This window comes from Harpia harpyja, chromosome Z, assembly GCF_026419915.1.
Source record: "Harpia harpyja isolate bHarHar1 chromosome Z, bHarHar1 primary haplotype, whole genome shotgun sequence".
In the NCBI taxonomy this organism is placed as follows: domain Eukaryota; kingdom Metazoa; phylum Chordata; class Aves; order Accipitriformes; family Accipitridae; genus Harpia; species Harpia harpyja.
The window spans coordinates 91,264,225-91,282,091 of NC_068969.1; the positions used below are offsets into that span (position 1 = coordinate 91,264,225).

The following is a 17,867-nucleotide window of genomic DNA, read 5'->3' on the forward strand; positions in this document are numbered from 1 at the left end:
AAACTATGGGTTAAGATAAAAAAAAGTTATTCTAGAAGTTGGCAAATATATTTTTGGTCTACTGGCTCCATTAGGAATATAATTAAGTGCTTAAAAATTGTGAAATTACAGCTTCTGAATACTGATATTGCAAAGAAATTTAAAATGAAAATGAGAAAAAACACCAAAACAATTCTGGTCTTGTAGTTTGCAGTAGTAATTACAAAGCATGAGCAAATGTCAGTATCCAAAGGAACCATATATTTTTCTTGTGGTTGTCATGCTGGTCAAAGCTGTGTCTCCATCCTAATACTACACATAAATACCGCTTCTCCCCTTCTGAAACAAACCACCCTACCTACAGTTTTTCAAAATCAAATCTGCAGCTCTTTCTGCAGCTTGAAAATACTTCTGCACTTGAAGGAAACTGCCTGTTTTAAGTTGTAGGTGCCATGTAAGAGAGACATGCTTACTTTGACCAAGAAACAAAAGGCAGATTCTGTGACTCACTGTATCCCTTATTGCAGATGTGAAGGGTGAGAAGTCCTGGAAAGCCACCAGATCTGCCCACCTGTGCATTCTGTTGTCATGGGGGGAGTCTCTAGCTGGCACTGAGCTGTTGCGTTTTGCATCCACTAGTTTAGAGGCTGATATTGGACCATATCAGATGTGGGGTTGGATTCTGGGGCTTCCTGTCCCCCCAGCCAGATGGCGTAGATGAGAGTAGTCCACAAAATGTGCTGATTGGTTCTGAAGTCTGTTTAGAACTTGCCTCCAAGTGAGGACTTTTACAGATGAGCTCTGGAGAACCTGTGATGGCTTAGGCCATTATGGCTTCTGGTTGTTTTGCCTGTGTGTTTGCCAGAGGTGAACATTGCTGCAACTGGGAGTCAAAGGAACGTGTGCCTGAGTCTCCAGTGTTCCAGAGCAGCCTGGCATATTAGCTTAAATCCAGATGGAGGTGTATCTCCACTAGTGCTCTGGATTGTGAACTTCATGGACTCTAGCATGAGCAGTTTTTCAGCTGCCTCAGCTTCATGAGCAGTCATATCTTGCAAAAGGTGGGGCAGAAGATGGGATGGTGCTTACTGTAGCTCCTTCATGCACAGGAGTCAGTCCCTGGATGGACATATTTGCTTCACTCAGAGTTGCACTTCTTAAAAGTATAAACATGAGTTAAATGTTCGTTTGTAAGACTGGGCAAGGGTATTTTATGTGTGTGCAAATATAGATACCTATCAAAAATGGCAAGATACTATGCTGATGTTACCACTATAAACTCTTTTGAAGGGAGAATCTTGTAGAGAGTTAAACTCATACATCAAGATATTCAAATGTAAAGATTTCTTCGATGTACGCTTGTGTTCCTTTCCAGTGTGTAAGGGGGAATGAGAATATGTGTAAGCATTATGTAACTTGAACATGAAGCATGTTATTGAATGCTAATGTTTTCTTGAGAAATCAGCCAGCCAAGGTAAAGATTAGAGATCTAGCAAAACAGAAAAAAGACTTTGGGGTCCCTTTTTCTGGGGTATTTTGAAATAATGGATAGTTCATTTACATTTGTTGCTCAATCAGATCCTGAATTTCTTTTCCATTTCTTAAGATGGCATGAGGCAAAGACACAGCAAGCAAATTAGGGACTGGTTTTAAAACAAGCTGAATTTTTTGCCTTCTAGGGAAGGCCTACTTGAAACTAAGCTAGTTTGAAGGATGCTTTGTAATTCTGTTTTATTACCGACCTCTCTGATGTGCTGAATCTGTAAGCTGTACCTTGTTCTGTTTATCTAGTTATTCCCCGAGTCCCTCTGGCAGGAAGAAAAGTACTGTTATCCCTGTTTTACAATAGGTGAATGGAGGCAGGTTGAGGCTAATGGATTTTCATAGGCTGTCTGTGGCAAAGCAGAAAAATGAGCATAGGTATCCTGTGGCTGGTCTGATGTCTTGTTCACTGGACACTGAGTGATTACTTTGTTAAGAAATGACCTTAAACAAAAGACATTGTTGGTTATTGATAATATTGAATATTGGTATATCTTGTCAGACATTTTCATTAAATCATCCCCATACCCAATTTTAAGTAATAATTGATTTGGCTTTACATGTAAAACCTTCTAATCTGGTAATAGCAATTTCTTCCATAACAAATTTTCTGTATTTCAGAAAGATGAAACCCTTTTTTTTTTTTTTTTTTTTAATTCTACATGTGGTGATGAGCAACTCACAGTGTTTAAAAAAATAAGTTGACTGACAGTATCAGAAACATGTGATTAACAGTTTGCTTTAGTTAGCATAAAAAAAAAAAATCTTCTTTTTTTCCAGTAAAGTAGTTTCAGTCATGCTTTCTATTTTGTAATACTTAGCTGTCTTTTTTTAAGAGTCATTTTCATAGTGGTATAACCCCTAAAGCAAGTGGAGTTGGGAGTTATTTATACATGTGTCTTTTAAACTAGGTGGTTGGGTTTTTTAATGATTAGCTGCTGTAGACTGTAACTTGCATTTTTACTAGAGCACTCGTATAGAATAATATGCGGGGTTTTTTCTCCTCTTTTGCCATAAGTTTTACTACAACTCTATTTGATAAATTGTCTTTTGCTACTAGTATAACTGTTGATTTTTTTTTCTTATTCAAATGATGTACGAACACTAATTAATTAATTGTGATCAATATACAAACTGTAAATAAAATGTACTTAAGGTCAAGACTGATAAGAAAAAGCAACATCCTCTCTAAGCTTGTAATAGTGCTAAAGATAATAGCTTACTTATTATTCTGAAAAATAATATCCCAAAGTCTAACTTTTTCGCTGCTCAGGATGCCAACCTCACCGTAGTGGCAGATTTTTCTTTCAGTTGAGTTCAGGCATTTGAACATTCAAAATAAAAAAAAAAATTTTGTTCTCCTTTTCAAAAATGTCTGCTCCTTCCAAACATGTACTTACTAGTCTTAGTGGACATCTGTTGTGGTAATTTCATTGCCTTTCTGTTTTGTATTGTTTGGAGGTCAGCAGCCCTTGTTCTTGTTCCTTTCCCACCCCCACCACACCCTGTGTCTGTTTCCTCATGAGCTGTTGTACTGCTAATACTAAATTCATTTGTTGTGACTCTTCTACAACTTTGTGGGCATGGGCAAGGAGTGACTTTCACTCTAGTACCTGTCTGGTTAACTTCAGGATTAAAACTGTATATACTGTATAACACAGGAACAGCTGTTCCCCTTTCAGATCTTTATCTGATGCATATTTGCTCTTTATGTCTGTCTGTCTCCATGTTTTTGGTGTGTTCTGTTGGATTGTAAGCTGTTAAATTCTGAGCTCTGCTAACTATGATAGTATTTTATATGCAAAGGTATATCATGTGAGAACAAGACTTGAAATTTTTCATAGCTGGAAGAATGGCCTTTTTCCCCAGAAGGTGTTGCGCAAGGTTCCAGGAAGTTTTGCTAGAACTGGCAAAAGAGGACGGGTGTCCCAAATTTTTCAGTCCTACTGGTTTGATCGCTAACCATGCTTTCTCAAAGGAAGCGCTGCTGGCTGTGAACATGGAAATAGTATTACAGTGTATAATGCTTCTGTAGTACTATAAAGGTTGAGTGATGCCTGATAGGACTCTTTAAAATAACAGAGGAGTGGGGTGGAAGGGGAGATACAGTAATGACTGAATAAGTCCTTAAATTTACATAGATGTATTTCTTTGAGTGTGAAGCTTGGTCTTGTGTATCTTGGGTTCATATTCCTTAAAATAAACAACATTACTGTAAAATGTAGTATCCTGGTATTACCAGGTTTTAAAAATTGTTTCTCTAGCAAGAGAAGATATGTTCTTCTCCATGTACCCCAGTCTCTCAGAAGAACCTAAAGGATGCAATGGACACCCAAACAGTATAGCAGACCTAAAACCACGTTAATTTAGTCTTGTGTAGATTGCTTTTTAAGCTGGCAATAGTAACTTCTGTTTATAGCAAACCTGACTTTTTCTCCCCGCCACTGAAGAAAAGTATACTTCAGCTTAAATGCTGCATTCTGTATTCAGTCTTTTTGTATAACTTTTTATTATTCTTTCAGATAGGTTGGCTAGAGGAGGTGCTGCTGCAGTCTTTGAACTCATGATGTGGGAGGATGCAGGTTCATATTAGAGCCAGTGGGTTGCATATGCAATTTTAACTCTATGCTGTGGGAAAAATAAGTCAGGCCTTCCTTTTGGATAGTTTCTGTACCACAGTTATGGAAACTTGGTGATAAGTCCATTAGCTTCACCTACCCTATCTCAGTTCAGCTGCAGCCAGCTCAGTGCAGGCTACATTACTCAGCTTCTGTTCTTTGGTTTCACTAGCATGTAAACAGAAGTCCAGTTCAAAGATTCTCCCATGTTAAAATTCTTTAGCAAACAGAAGGCAAGGGATGGTCTTGGACGCTCCTGTACAAGATCATTCTACCTGAGTTCAGGGGGAGCAACTAGTATTAAACAGAGGAGCACAAGAGAAATAGAGTCCTTTGCTTGTAAGTTGTCCTTGAACTTATAATAAGCAAATGATAGGCAACTTCTTTTTTTATTGTGAAAAATACATGCACCTAGATTAAGGGTCTGTGTGTATATATACATACGCTCTGATTTTATTTTGACAGGAATCTTTTGATCCTACTATGCAGTTGCATCTTGTTCATCAAGCTCCATGTACCATTCCTCCTTACCTCTCAAAAAACGGATCAAGCCTTGGGGATTTGCTAATAGGCTTCTTCAAGTATTATGCCACAGAATTTGAGTAAGTAATAAGCTCATCTTAGTGTTTTAGACTATGCAAAAGTTTGATTCCTTCTGTTCAATATATCAACACTTTATAACACTTGAAGAGAAAGAATAGCATTAATGCAGGTGTGGTAACTGACAGAGAGAAAATGGGTGAAAGGACTAAAGGACAACAGGAATGCTCATAAAGAGTGTCTGGCATCTTTTGCTTAGCCAAGCATCCTATCCTGTAAAATAGCTGCTGGAAGTTAGAGAGCTGTGTCCTTTAAAAATAGCTGGGTTTTGTTATATTACACTATTCTATAACTGCTTAGCCATGAGTAAGATCTGTTCTTCTTAGTTGTACTTTAGGGTATTGATTGTGATGTGAATTATTTGGACCTTAATAGGTGCACTTGCCTTCACCGTCACCCCGAGTCAATGGAGGTAACTGACCAGGTGGCTCCTTACTGTGACTATAATATACACCAATATAGTCCACACCTAGTGAAGAATTCTGCCATATATAGTTGGTTCACTAACCTCGTCAGTTTCCTAGAATCTGAGTTTAATTCTGGCATCTGGACTTGCTTGTAGAAGAGGAGAAGCTAAAGTTGTGCGGACATCTGAGAAAACTGTAGATTACGAACATTTGCCAAATTGTCACTCGAGAATTTCTTAGGAAAAGTGCTTGTCCGTATGAAATACAAATGGTTGTATTTCAGAAAGCTTAAAGATCTTCTAAAGGGCTTGTTTCTGAGGCAGTTGGTTCATATGTGTTGCTGTCCTGTGTGTGTGTGTCATATCCATTTCCTGGAAGGAGAACAAAATGTATAACTGCTGGATACTCATTATAATTTTTGAAGTGTTCATATTTTACTTCAGTGTAAGAAGTGAACAATCACGAAATCCATAAAAGAAAACATTGCTGGTGTGTGCACCACATGTGGAATATGTAAGCTAAATCCATATGGCCTGTGGCAATTCATGAACTAATTGTCCTTTGTGCATGCTTAAGCCTAATTCTGAGAGATTTTCACATAAAGGATTTTCCTTCAATGATCTCTGCAGATAAGGGAATGGTCTTTTGTCCTAAAAGTTTCTCCTGAGTATCTGTCTTTTCAGCTGGCAAGGTGCTGTTTGCTAAACAGGTGAATTAGAAGACACTGCTGGAGGATATCCTCAGGTTCCTAATTTGTGGGACACTAGATACATGCTTTAGTACTTGTCTGTATAACAAGCTGTTAATCTTCTCATATATGAAAGTAAATACCTTCTCCGCTAAGGAAAAAATTTCAGGTTTGCCTGTGCAAATTAGCAGTGAAGATCTCATCCAAATGTAGGAAAAATACCTAATTTGACTTTTCTGGTTTGGGTGCTTGTCAACATGGTCAAGAGCAGATTTCTACATAAGTCAGTAGCTGGTCCAGGAAGACTTTTTTGTTTGCTCTTGGACGTGCAGGATATACTAGGCAGTATGAAGACTGAAAATGCTGTATTATCAGGACTTGAACTGATGGTAATCCCTGCATATTATTTTTCATGACGATCATAAATGAGGAAAAAATGTTACCTAAATTTAATCACAGAGGTACAGGGAAGCTTCTGGTTAAAACAAAGCTTGAAATAGTGGACAGTGAAGGTAATCATAGAATCGTTTAGGTTGGAAAAGACCTTTAAGATCGAGTCCAACCATCAACCCAACACCATCATGCCCACTAAACCATGTCCTGAGGTGCCTTGTCTAAGTGTTTTTTGAATACCTCCAGGGATGGTGACTCCACCACTTCCCTGGGCAGCATGTTCCAATGACTGACAACCCTTTTAGTAAAGAAATTGTTTTCTGATATCCAATCTAAACCTCCCCTGCCACAACTTGAGGCCATTTGCTCTTGTCCTATCACTAGTTACTTGATAGAAGAGACCAGCACCCACCTCACTACAACCTCCTTTTCAGGTAGCTGTAGAGACCGATAAGGTCTCCCCTCAGCCTCCTTTTCTCCAGGCTAAACAACCCCAGTTCCCTCGGCCGCTCCTCATAAGACTTGTGCTCCAGGCCCCTCACCAGCTTCGTTGCCCTTCTCTGGACACGCTCCGGCACCTCAGTGTCTTTCCTGTAGTGAGGGGCCCAAAACTGAACACAGTACTCGAGGTGCGGCCTCACCAGTGCCCAGTACAGGGGAACAATCACCTCTCTGCTCCTGCTGGCCACACTGTTTCTGATACAGGCCGGGATGCCGTTGGCCACCTTGGCCACCTGGGCACACTGCTGGCTCACGTTCAGCCGGCTGTTGACCAACCCTCGCAGGTCTTTTTCTGCCGGGCAGCTTTCCAGGCACTCTTCCCCAAGCCTGTAGCGCTGCATGGGGTTGTTGTGACCCAAGTGCAGGACCTGGCACTTGGCCTTGTTGAACCTCATACAATTGGCCTCAGCCCATCTGTCCAGCCTGTCCAGATCCCTCTGTAGAGCCTTGCTACCCTCAAGCAGATCAACCCTCCCTCCCAACTTGGTGTCATCTGCAAACTTACTGAGGGTGCACTCGATCCCCTCGTCCAGATCACTGATAAAGATATTAAAGAGAACTTGCCCCAAAACTGAGCCCTGGGGAACACCACTTGTGACCCGCTGCCAACTGGATTTATCTCCATTCAGCACAACCCTCTGGGCTCGGCCATCCAGCCAGTTTTTTGCCCAGCGAAGAGTACACTTGTCTAAGCCACGAGCTGCCAGCTTCTCAAGGAGTATGCCATGAGAGACAGTGTCAGAGGCCTTGCTGAAGTCCAGGTAGACAACATCCACAGCCTTCCCCTCATCCACTAGGCGGGTCACCTGGTCGTAGAAGGAGATCAGGTTGGTCAAGCAGGACCGGCCTTTCATGGACCCATCCTGGCTGGGCCTGATCCCCTGGTTGTCCTGCACATGCCACGTGAGCGCACTCAAGATGAACTGCTCCATAATCTTCCCCGGTACTGAGGTCGGGCTGACAGGCCTGTAGTTCCCTGGATCCTCCCTCCGACCCTTCTTGTAAATGGGCATCACATTGGCAAGCCTCCAGTCATCTGGGACCTGCCCTGTTGACCAGGATTGCTGATAAATGATGGAGGGTCGCTTGGAAAGCTCCTCTGCCAGCTCCCTCAGTACTCTTGGATGGATCCCATCTGGTCCCATAGAGTTGTGAGTGTCCAGGTGACGTAGCAGGTCATTAACTGCTTCCTCCTGGATTATGGGGGGTATATTCTGCTTTCTGTCCCTGTCTTCCAGCTCAGGGGGCTGAGTACCCTGAGGATAACTGGTCTCGCTATTAAAGACTGAGGCAAAAATAGTTGCTGATGTCAAGGGAAGAAAATATTTTTAAAAAACAACCAACCAACCAAAAAAAAATATCTGGCTTGTTTTTCCAGTGTTAAATGCCTGTTAAGTAAACGTTTGACTGGTGATAATCTGTTAAAAAAAACGGGGGGGGAAAAAATCACCACCAAAAAAACCCAAGCCCAAAACCACTAAAAAATAGCTATTAGAGTTCCATGAAAATGTTACATAGCTGAGAAGTCGTATCAGGAAATGACATGCCTAATGCAGCAACCTATGTTATTTTTAACTCTTTCTGCTACAGAAATAAAACTTAGATTTACTGTTTACTTGACCATTTCTGTATCCCTGTAAAATATAAATCCTCTTTGAAAGGAGTAGGGTGTGTGTCTCGAAGATACTAAAATTCAGTATTCATAAAACCTGGTAACTGGCTGGAGAAGAGAAACCCAATTAATGCCCACGTGGGGGAAAAGGTGGGCAGAACATGGTGTTTAAATATTTGTGTGTGTGTGATAGCCAGCCACTGAGAACAGGTACAGTGTCACACTATCCACAGCACCTGTTATCTTTGCTTTGAGGTTGCTGATGGAAGCAACGTTATAGGTGGGAATGACACTAAGAATTAAATACACACAACACAAGACACTGTTAGTTCTGCCTTTCATGGAAGAACTAGTATTTTATTCCTGAATGTGTGGAATATTTTCATTGCTGTAATCAGTACTTCTTTTTTCAGTGTTTGCTTTCCCTGTAAAACATTTACTAGTGTTTTTATGCACAGAAATTTTGAGGTTATATTTCAGATACTGTGACTATTAAGTTAGGTTACATTTAAATGACCGTACTGTGCCTCTGAAATTTCACTATTGAACTGTAAAGTGTTTGAAAAGACTACTAAGGAGAATACTACTTCAATTTTCATAAAAGTGACTTTTGTAGATTCCTATCTATGGTATAGGACACAACACTACCAGGTTTGATACACAGGATCTGTTTTGCTGAAAGAACAGCATGCAGTCAAGAATGATCAGATCATGTGCCAAGATCATAATTTTGGACACAATGAGTCGTTGATGCCACCTGCCTGGAATGCTTAACTGATCAACTATTTTACGTGTATTGGTCAGGAAGATGAAGGGAAGATGGAGATACATTGTGTTAAACTTCCCCCTCCGTCTAGCAAAGGCCACTAGGTATTTCAGCTAAAAATCTATGTTGTATTTTATTTGTAGTGAATAATATTTAAGGGTAGGATGGGCCCAAAGAGTAGAGCACAAAGGACGAAACAGGACCCTTGCATGCTGTGTAGCCGTGAATAAGCTCATCTCCTTGTGCTGTATTTTTTTCCCTTATGCTTTTAATCTGCTTTGTTTATTTAGACTATAAGATGTTTCAGAAAATTGCTGATTACCATGTATTTATACAGTGCCCATTCCACAGTTCTAGTCTGGGATTTTCGGTGTCTCCATAAGCAGTAATTTTTATCCCCATTCATAACTTACAGAAATGTGATTTGGAAATTGCTGCATATATTGGATTTACACAGGACACATGGCAAAGCTTGATTTGCCGACATGCCATAAGAGTTCAAGCCTGCATAATGTTTCTCATGATACAGCTGGCTAAAAGTATGCTTAGAACTCCATTTTAACCTTAAGTATGTCAAACTATCAAAGGTCTGCTGATCACGCAGTGAATGTGACCAAGTAAAAATGTATGGAGGTGTTCTCAAAAGAAAGTATTTGGAAACTGGTCCATGTTTACCAGGCCCTCTGAAGAGAGTGTCTGATTTCGTTTCTGCAGCTGTGAGTGAAGGCAGCAGGTTTTCACTTGGCTGTCTCTTTGCAAAGTGAGACCTTGAAGCAAGGCCTTGCCCCCCTGAAGTTACTGCTAGGGAACCTAAAGATTGTCCTTCGGGACTGTACTTCTTATATTTATCGTTCCAAGCTATGTAGCAGTTGTTTAAGATCATTCACTGATGAAGTAGTATTTGGTGGACATGATAAAAGATTGGGTACATATTGTGACAAAATACAGTTGCTTACAGCTCTCTTCAGGGTAGAATTGGTCAGGTAATAAAGGGATGATTTTTTATTAGTATATTGAATTAAATATGCTTGCAATTTGTACCCATCTTAGTGTGTTTATGCAAGTGGCTTTGGCTTATAAGGACGCTCTGGAAAAGATAAGCTTTTTAATGCATCTGTAGTATATTCATACATACACCTGGAAATGCCTGCTCTTTCAGATTCTTGCCTTCTCCATGAGGAGCACATACCTAATGTGGGCAGTGACACCAGAAATAACTGATAATTGAAATAGCTGTTTAAATGGTTATTACTAACTTACGGATTGAAAGTGTGTACGTGGAGAATATTTCCTTTGTGTTGGCAATAATGAAGTTATTGTGTGCAAGCCAAAATGGTTAAAATTGATACACAAATCATTTGCTATTGGTAATTCATTTCTAATTCAGGCTGATTTTGGTACCAAAGTGGGGTTAGTGAAGGTATAATGAGACTATTAGATAAAGTAGTTGTTTTCAGGTTTAAATAAAAAGCTGTTTAAATAGCTAGAAATGTCACTTTTTTGTTGCTTTTTGCTAAACCAGTGTATTATAAACACATTTATTTTTTGCTGAGGAATCAAGCCAAGTATAACCTAGAGAAAAAGAAGTCAAGAGAAGAATTACATGTTTGAAGTGGAACAATACTGCCTGGTTTAACCAAACACAGATCAAATACTTTGTTGCATGACTGTTTGTTTTTCCCCACTGGCCTGGCCTCTCTGATTTTTAACTAAGCTTTTAGAAAAAGCAGAAGAGTTGAACTGTCAGCTTCTGCTCTTGACCAATGTTCTGGAGCTGCAGTTTAAACTTCTTTGATGCTCTAGTCACATGCTTTTTCTCTTTTGTCTTTTTTGTGGGTTTTTTTTTTTTGAGCAATTTATCTTAATTTCTTGTTAAGCTTGTGTTGATGGTAGTTTATTAAAAAGACATGATACAAAAGTATTTGGTACTTCACAATATCTCTAATACTTGCAAAAGTAGTCTGCTATGGGAATTAAGGAGAGGGAGAGTGATGGGTTAGAATGAAAGATTTAGTTTGCATTGAATGCTAGAAATTATCAGGACCTGTACTAATTTTCTAAAGAATATATCAAGAGATATCTAAATATACACAGCAGTGGGTGTATAAGTAGTCTGAGGTATCCTAAACTATGCTTCATATGCTGTGTCCTGCACCTTTTTGAAATAGGCCCTATTCATATTCTTAAATACAAGAATAATGTACGTGTTCTAATGGTTATTCAAACAGCTGACTTTCATGAGTGGTTTTAATCATGAGTTGTACCCAAGATAATTTGTAGAATTACAGGCATGGATTTCTAGGTGGTATAAACTGTCTTATCACCACTGACTTAATGGAGTTATGACAGCTGATCTGTGGCCTAGGGAGCACAGAGTTCTTCCAGATTTAACTGATGAATAATAGACTGTATTTTGATTTACAGCTGATATTTACAGATTTACTGCAGGTGGTTGATGCACCCAGCCAAGCTCCTCTCTCTTTGCATTATAACAAAAGATTGAGTCAGTCAGGAGATCATGTCAGGTGTATATAACACCAGTACAGCTAGCAGCACACTACCTAGCTATTTCTACGCCCCATTTAGTCAAGGCATATGGTGACACATGGGTGGTCCAGGTGTTTTGCTGATATTGTAGTTCCCTCATTTACTTAAGAGCACCTGAAAACTGGCTGGGTAGATGCGAACATAAAACTCCAAGTGGTTACTCTGGCTTCCGTCATGTTTGGCACATTGTTGTGCCAAGCATCATAAGGATCATAAAGATGCTTGGCACATCGTAAAGATTGCCCTGTAAACTGCCTGCTGTTCCTATTCAGTGTCATCATTTCCTATGGTTTTGTTGTAAAAATGTGTGCAGAAAGTGGTAGAATATCTTCAAACGCATATTTGAGTTGTGCTGTTTTTGCACTTATAGGAGATCTAAAATTCAGCATACACAGAGTGTTAGTGCTTTCTAATAATAGGTTTCTTGCACCAGAAATGTAGGCCTATAAGCAAGCTATCTTTATATATCTTTATACTGTTTAATATTTTTTTAATGGAATGCAGTATGTGACTTCATCTGCACTTACACTCCTTATGTTCCTTTTCTCCCCACAGAAAACTCTGAAGGATAGATCTGAGACTGTAATTTCTTTTGAACTTAGAAATAAATGTTGGTGTCCATATTCAAGTTGAGATTGTTTTTTGAAAAAAATTTGTCATGAATATATGTTACTGATAGATGTGATGTTTTTGCAGATGTTTTCGTAAATAAACTTCTGTTTGTGGACAATTCTCTTGTTTCCCACCCATCATTCCTTACTCTTGTATAGTGAATTATGAAGATTAGACTGTTACACTAAATTATCCGTTATTATAAAGTACTGTGTTATCTGGGCTTACAACATAGCAATTTGACAATCTTTTACTGTAAACTGACATTATTAATTTGGAATCAAGAGTTAAAAGTTCTGCACATTGTTTTCTTTTTCCCTAGTTGGAGCCGTCAGATGATTTCCATTCGTGAGGCCAAAGCTATTCCAAGACCTGATGGTATTGAATGGAGAAACAAATTTATTTGTGTAGAAGGTAAAACGTAAAGCTGCATTACCATTTTTAACTGTTAATAGACTAAATACATAAATCTGTCAATTAGACTTTACCTTGGTGGTGTTTTAATAGTTCACATGTGTAATACATTTATGTAGAAAATTAAATTTAACCAATGTAAATAGTTTTGGAAACAGTCCCACCAAAAACATTTGAGAAGGAAGCTTTAAGTTCTATAGTGTTTAAAAATAGTTCTCCTGACCTTTTCTTCAAGAGCACTCATTGCCCTGTTACTGTTGGAACAGAGATTAGGACTTTGACAAGGAATGGCCTTTATGACCAGTAGTGTGTGTTTTCCTGCTCTGTAAAAATAGTCGTCAGTTTTGCCAAGATTAAGCTTCTGAAAAAACACAGCAGGCACATATTGAGATTACTCTCTTAAGAATATTCTTTGTTCTAGAAATGCTCTGATGTCCCAAATCCTAGCAATGACTAGATCATGCATATGTTCATCCCCTTGTGGCTACTATTTTTGGCTGGCTTGTGAATGTACAGTTTCTGCAGAGACTGTATGATGGCCTCCAGAACCAGAGGGTAAACCCAGGCTAACTTTTAGAGTTGCAGTTCTGAGCCTTCTTAGTGCAGGCTGAACTGGACAGTAGTGCTATACAGGGAACCTGCTTCATGTGCTCTTGATGCTTTTCGGCTGCTGTGGGGGATCTACATGGAGAAGATGAACAGTTAGCATGTGTAGGAGATGAAGCTTGGACGAGGGAAAGAGAAGAAATAGACCAAGAGAAGTATTGAGATGTTAGGAGAATGAAAAGAGAAGCAGAGAAGGGACTGAGAGGTGCTGTGTAACTGGAAACAGCACAGAGAGATGAGAAAGGGGAGTGAGAATCAGAATGCAGTAGGTGAAGGGGAATTGTTTGGACAAAGCACCGTGGATAAGGAACCAAAGTGGAATGGGGGCAGAATTAGAAGTATGTGGTTTAGGACACTGAGGTGAAGAGGGAAGGTTTGAAATGGGAGAGGTGGCCTGGGCCCAGGCTGTAAATAAATGATGGCTATTAGGATCAGGATATCCAGGGTTGAAGTTTTAGGATAAAAGAGGAATAGAACTTGGATGGGAGCCCAAATGGTATGGAAAGAGTTGTCAGACTGGGAAAATTTTGCTGGGGGAGGAGGGGAATAAGGCAGAAGTCCTGTGGCTGGACAGACATTCATAGAATCATAGAATCATTTTGGTTGGAAAAGACTTTCAAGATCGAGTCCAACCATTAACCGTGCCCCCTAAACCATGCCCTGGAGTACCCTGTCCACTCGCTTTTTGAATACCTCCAGGTATGGTGACTCAACCACTTCCCTGGGCAGCCCATTCCAATGTTTGACAACCCTCTTGGTAAAAAAATTTTTCCTAATATCGAACCTAAATCTCCCTTGCCTCAACTTGAGGCCATTTCCTCTTGTCCTATCTCCAGACACCTGACAGAAGAGACCAACACCCACCTCACTACAACCCCCTTTCCTCAACATGGTTGGGGATGGTAGCACACCCATGTGTGTATGCATGTGATTTCCTGCATTTGTGCTGCTCTATGCAGAGAATAATTGCCTACTGGTGAAGTTAGTTATTTTGTTGCCCAGGGCGTACCACCTTGACTATAATCATATGGATTGCAATGTGAAGCCACATGATGGGATTCTTGTTCTTTATTTGACTTTTGGGGGGAAGAATCAACTACCAGTCATAGGGGAAAAAGTACACTGAAAGACAACTGCATGCTTGACTCTACAGTCTCAGAGTTGAGAAATGTGAGAATTAAGAGTATCTGCACAGCTGAAATGATTCTGGATAGTGTCTGCAGACATTGCCAAGGCTCTGGTCTGAATGTGGGAGGTGGGAATGCTGGGCAGCTGTGTCTGCTGCTGTCACATGATGCTGATCTGCTGTGTTACAGGGGGGCAGTGTGTTTCAAGCTCTCAGTTTTTTTATGATGTTACAAAGTGGTTGAGTAGTTAGGTTTTCTTTCTGTCAGGTTGGAAAACAGAGTTGCAGCATAGAGAATAGGCACTTCAGAATTTGTATTAAATGGACATGATTACATACAACTTTTTCCTTAATAGTGCATTTTGCATTTGAACTATTAAAAAAGCAAAATTATCTGTAGGTGGCACATCTGATCCCTTCCCATTACAATGTGCTTCAAGCCTTTATTAAGAGTGGGTTTTAGCCTCACAGACCAAGTTTTTACTTCTAAAATGGAAAAGAAAAATTAAATTTCTTATTTCAACTCAAAGTAGTCTTCATGTTTATAACAGCTGTTAAGCTGGACTAGTTTAACAAAGTAAGTAGATAAATTTCAGTGTTCTTTGAGCTTTTAAAAGGTAGCTAAACATGTCAACATATTGTGGTTTCCACGTCTTTGTCAGATTTTCCAGTTAGCAGACTAAAATTTCAGTAATTGGTGTTACTGCATATATTTTTAAATATTTTAAATATATTTGATAGATTACACAAGTCTATGCCTGCAAGTTGCCATATTCTGCATGTAGCACTGTATTTAGGCTTGCTCGCTCAAAGAAAATATTGTGTTCTGTTTTAATTTTTATTGGCCTTAAGACTGATTCTCATTTGTATTTCTGCTGTTAGAGAAACAAATATAATAGAGATGCTCTTTTCAGACAGTCAGGCTATTACCATTACAAGGATACAGAGAACACTGGTTTTAGCTGATGTTTGTGAACATTCCTTGGCAGAATCTCTAAACTGCTAGTGACTATTCTGGTTTCAGTTTAAATCTTGTCTATATCAAATAATATAATACACTCTCCTATTGAAAAAGACACAGTTTGGAAAAGCTAGAAACATGGCAATTTTGTGAGACAATTAAATTGATAGTCATTTAGGGAAACTGGATCAGAAGCTAAGCTGCAGCTGATTCATGCTTGTACTTTTAAATCTCTCAGATCCACATGTTAAAAATAATTCTAAAAATAATTCCTCAGGGCTTGGTTTGCAGCAGTTCTGAAGTTTCATGATTTCTTGTATTTTCATTTGGAAAGACGATCCCCTTTAGCCTTTCCCTCAAGCATCCATGTTGAAGTTGTATTTTTTTTTTCTTTTAATATTCTCATCTCTTTGTGTAAGAACAAAATAACTTATGATGGACTGTAACTGTCTTGATGGTTAGAAAATGTAGTGGTGTAAATAGTACCTGATTGCAAAATTATCCTTGCTGCACTCCAGGGAATGAGTTTGTCAGTCAGTAAATATGCAGGAAGAATAAAAGGAAGATGTGAGTCAGCTTTTGTGACTAGAGTACCTTTTTTCTCGCTGACAATTTCAGAAGATTGCACAGCTTTGCTTTTGTTGCTTTAAAAAAAAATGTATCTCTTGATTCAACATAAAGTACATGAAGGTCCTAGCATTAAAGAAACGGTTAACCTCACATTTAAGACACACAAAAGAAATGCTGTACTGCTTCACATTGTAAGGGACATGGAATTCTTGGTGGCAGTAGGTCACTGTGTCAAATTATGTGACTGACTTCAGAGGATTATGTACCTTTTTTTATCTGATAGTTTTTTGTTCCAATCTAAATGTATGATACGTTCTAAAGTAAAATACATTTGGCTGTAAACGTCCACTGAAAACTTCATAGGTAGTTTGAAGAGAAACCTTTTAGAAACCTGCCAAATACAACATTGATTGCAGGAAACAATTTCTTTATGAATTTAAATAGCTTGCAGAAATAAAAACCCAGTGCCATGGAGCATGTTTGACATTTGAAGTCCCAGTCTCCATAATGGCATAAGCCCTTCTGATGTCTAATACTTTATTTTACTATATGTCCCTATCTGAATAAAAGCAATTCATAACCAACTTAACCAAAAAGCTACCTGATCTAGCAAAAACTTCTGCGGTTCTGTGGCCCTTAAGGACTTTCATACATTCTGGCAGTGTGAATATACCATGTTACTTAAGCAGTTAAGGCAAAAAGACTTTAAAATCTGTTTTGTAGTGCATCGTGATGCATAGTCTCTGCATCGTGATTTTTTAGTGTCTATCTCTTTAATGTTGGCAACCCTATCAGTAGCAAGGAGTACTTTTTTAATCCTTCAATATTATTTTTTCTTTAAAAAAAAGGTTCCGAAGTATTAATTATGTTAGCAAAAAAAAAAAAAAACAAACAGGGAAGACATCACATGAATTTGTAGTCTGTTAGACGGTGGAAGCCCAAAATTAACTTATGAGTAGATATTATTTAATAGGTATGAACTGATAAAGTATATTTTTACAGCAGTTGATGCATCTTCTATAAAAACTGATAATAAATGCTTTACTGTACTCCTTGTATTTCACTGAGAAGCTGTTGAATGAATCTAAAGTGAACAGTTCCAAGAGGCACATGTGTAGTAAGTTTCAAAACATTTTAATATGCAAAATCATGTTCTGATATCACAGACTATTAAGCAGTAACAATTACTGATGCATAAATTCAGCACAATCATAGTGTGCTTCAACAGATATAATAACCTGACTTTATTATGGATTACATACCATTAGAGCATTCAGGGCTTTTTTTTTTTTTTTTTTTTTTTTTTTTTGATGATGAATGTTACATAGAAATAAAGATTGAGAAGCAAAGTGGAATCAGCCACTCAAAACACTCTTGGGAAGCAATGATACGTTGACCCTTCTGGGTTTTGTCTGATTACTCGCTCAGTGAAGACAGCCTAGCTCTAGGGGGTTTTTTTAACACTTTTAATGTTTGTGTTTGATCTTGCAGAGCCCTTTGATAGGACAAACACTGCTAGAGCTGTACATGAGAAACACAAGTTTGATATTATCAAAGGTGAAATTCTGAAGGTAAAAAGTGCATCTCATTTAATTTTTCCGGTCACTTTGGCTTTCAAGATAGTCATACAAATGCTAGTCATTGACCTGCCTGTTTCTGATGTTTGTGTTACGCATATTTTTATGCTTTGTACTATAGGAATAATAGAAATGTGTTGTCAAAAAATTTTATGGAAAATTATTTAGCAAGAGTATTTATTAATGTCTGCCATTAAGCATCAGGCTTATGTTGAAATGGGTACTTGAAATAGTAAACCCTTTGTCTTAGACTTTCTTGTGTGTGTAAAATTCTAATGATGGTTAATAGCTTTAGAATTACAACTTTATCTTCATTATTTCTTCCTACCTGAATTTGGCTGGTCCTAA

General features: G+C 38.7%; 1 protein-coding gene across 1 annotated transcript in view; it reads left to right on the forward strand.

Annotated features, from left to right (window-relative positions):
• The window catches only part of TENT2 (terminal nucleotidyltransferase 2), a 45,076-nt gene that overhangs the window by 24,633 nt on the left and 2,576 nt on the right, over window positions 1-17,867 (forward strand). The window contains exons 12-14 of the mRNA XM_052777002.1: window positions 4,605-4,741; window positions 12,588-12,679; window positions 17,434-17,513. Of these exons, the coding sequence (XP_052632962.1) occupies window positions 4,605-4,741; window positions 12,588-12,679; window positions 17,434-17,513 (309 nt within the window). The remainder of the gene's footprint in view (window positions 1-4,604; window positions 4,742-12,587; window positions 12,680-17,433; window positions 17,514-17,867) is intronic.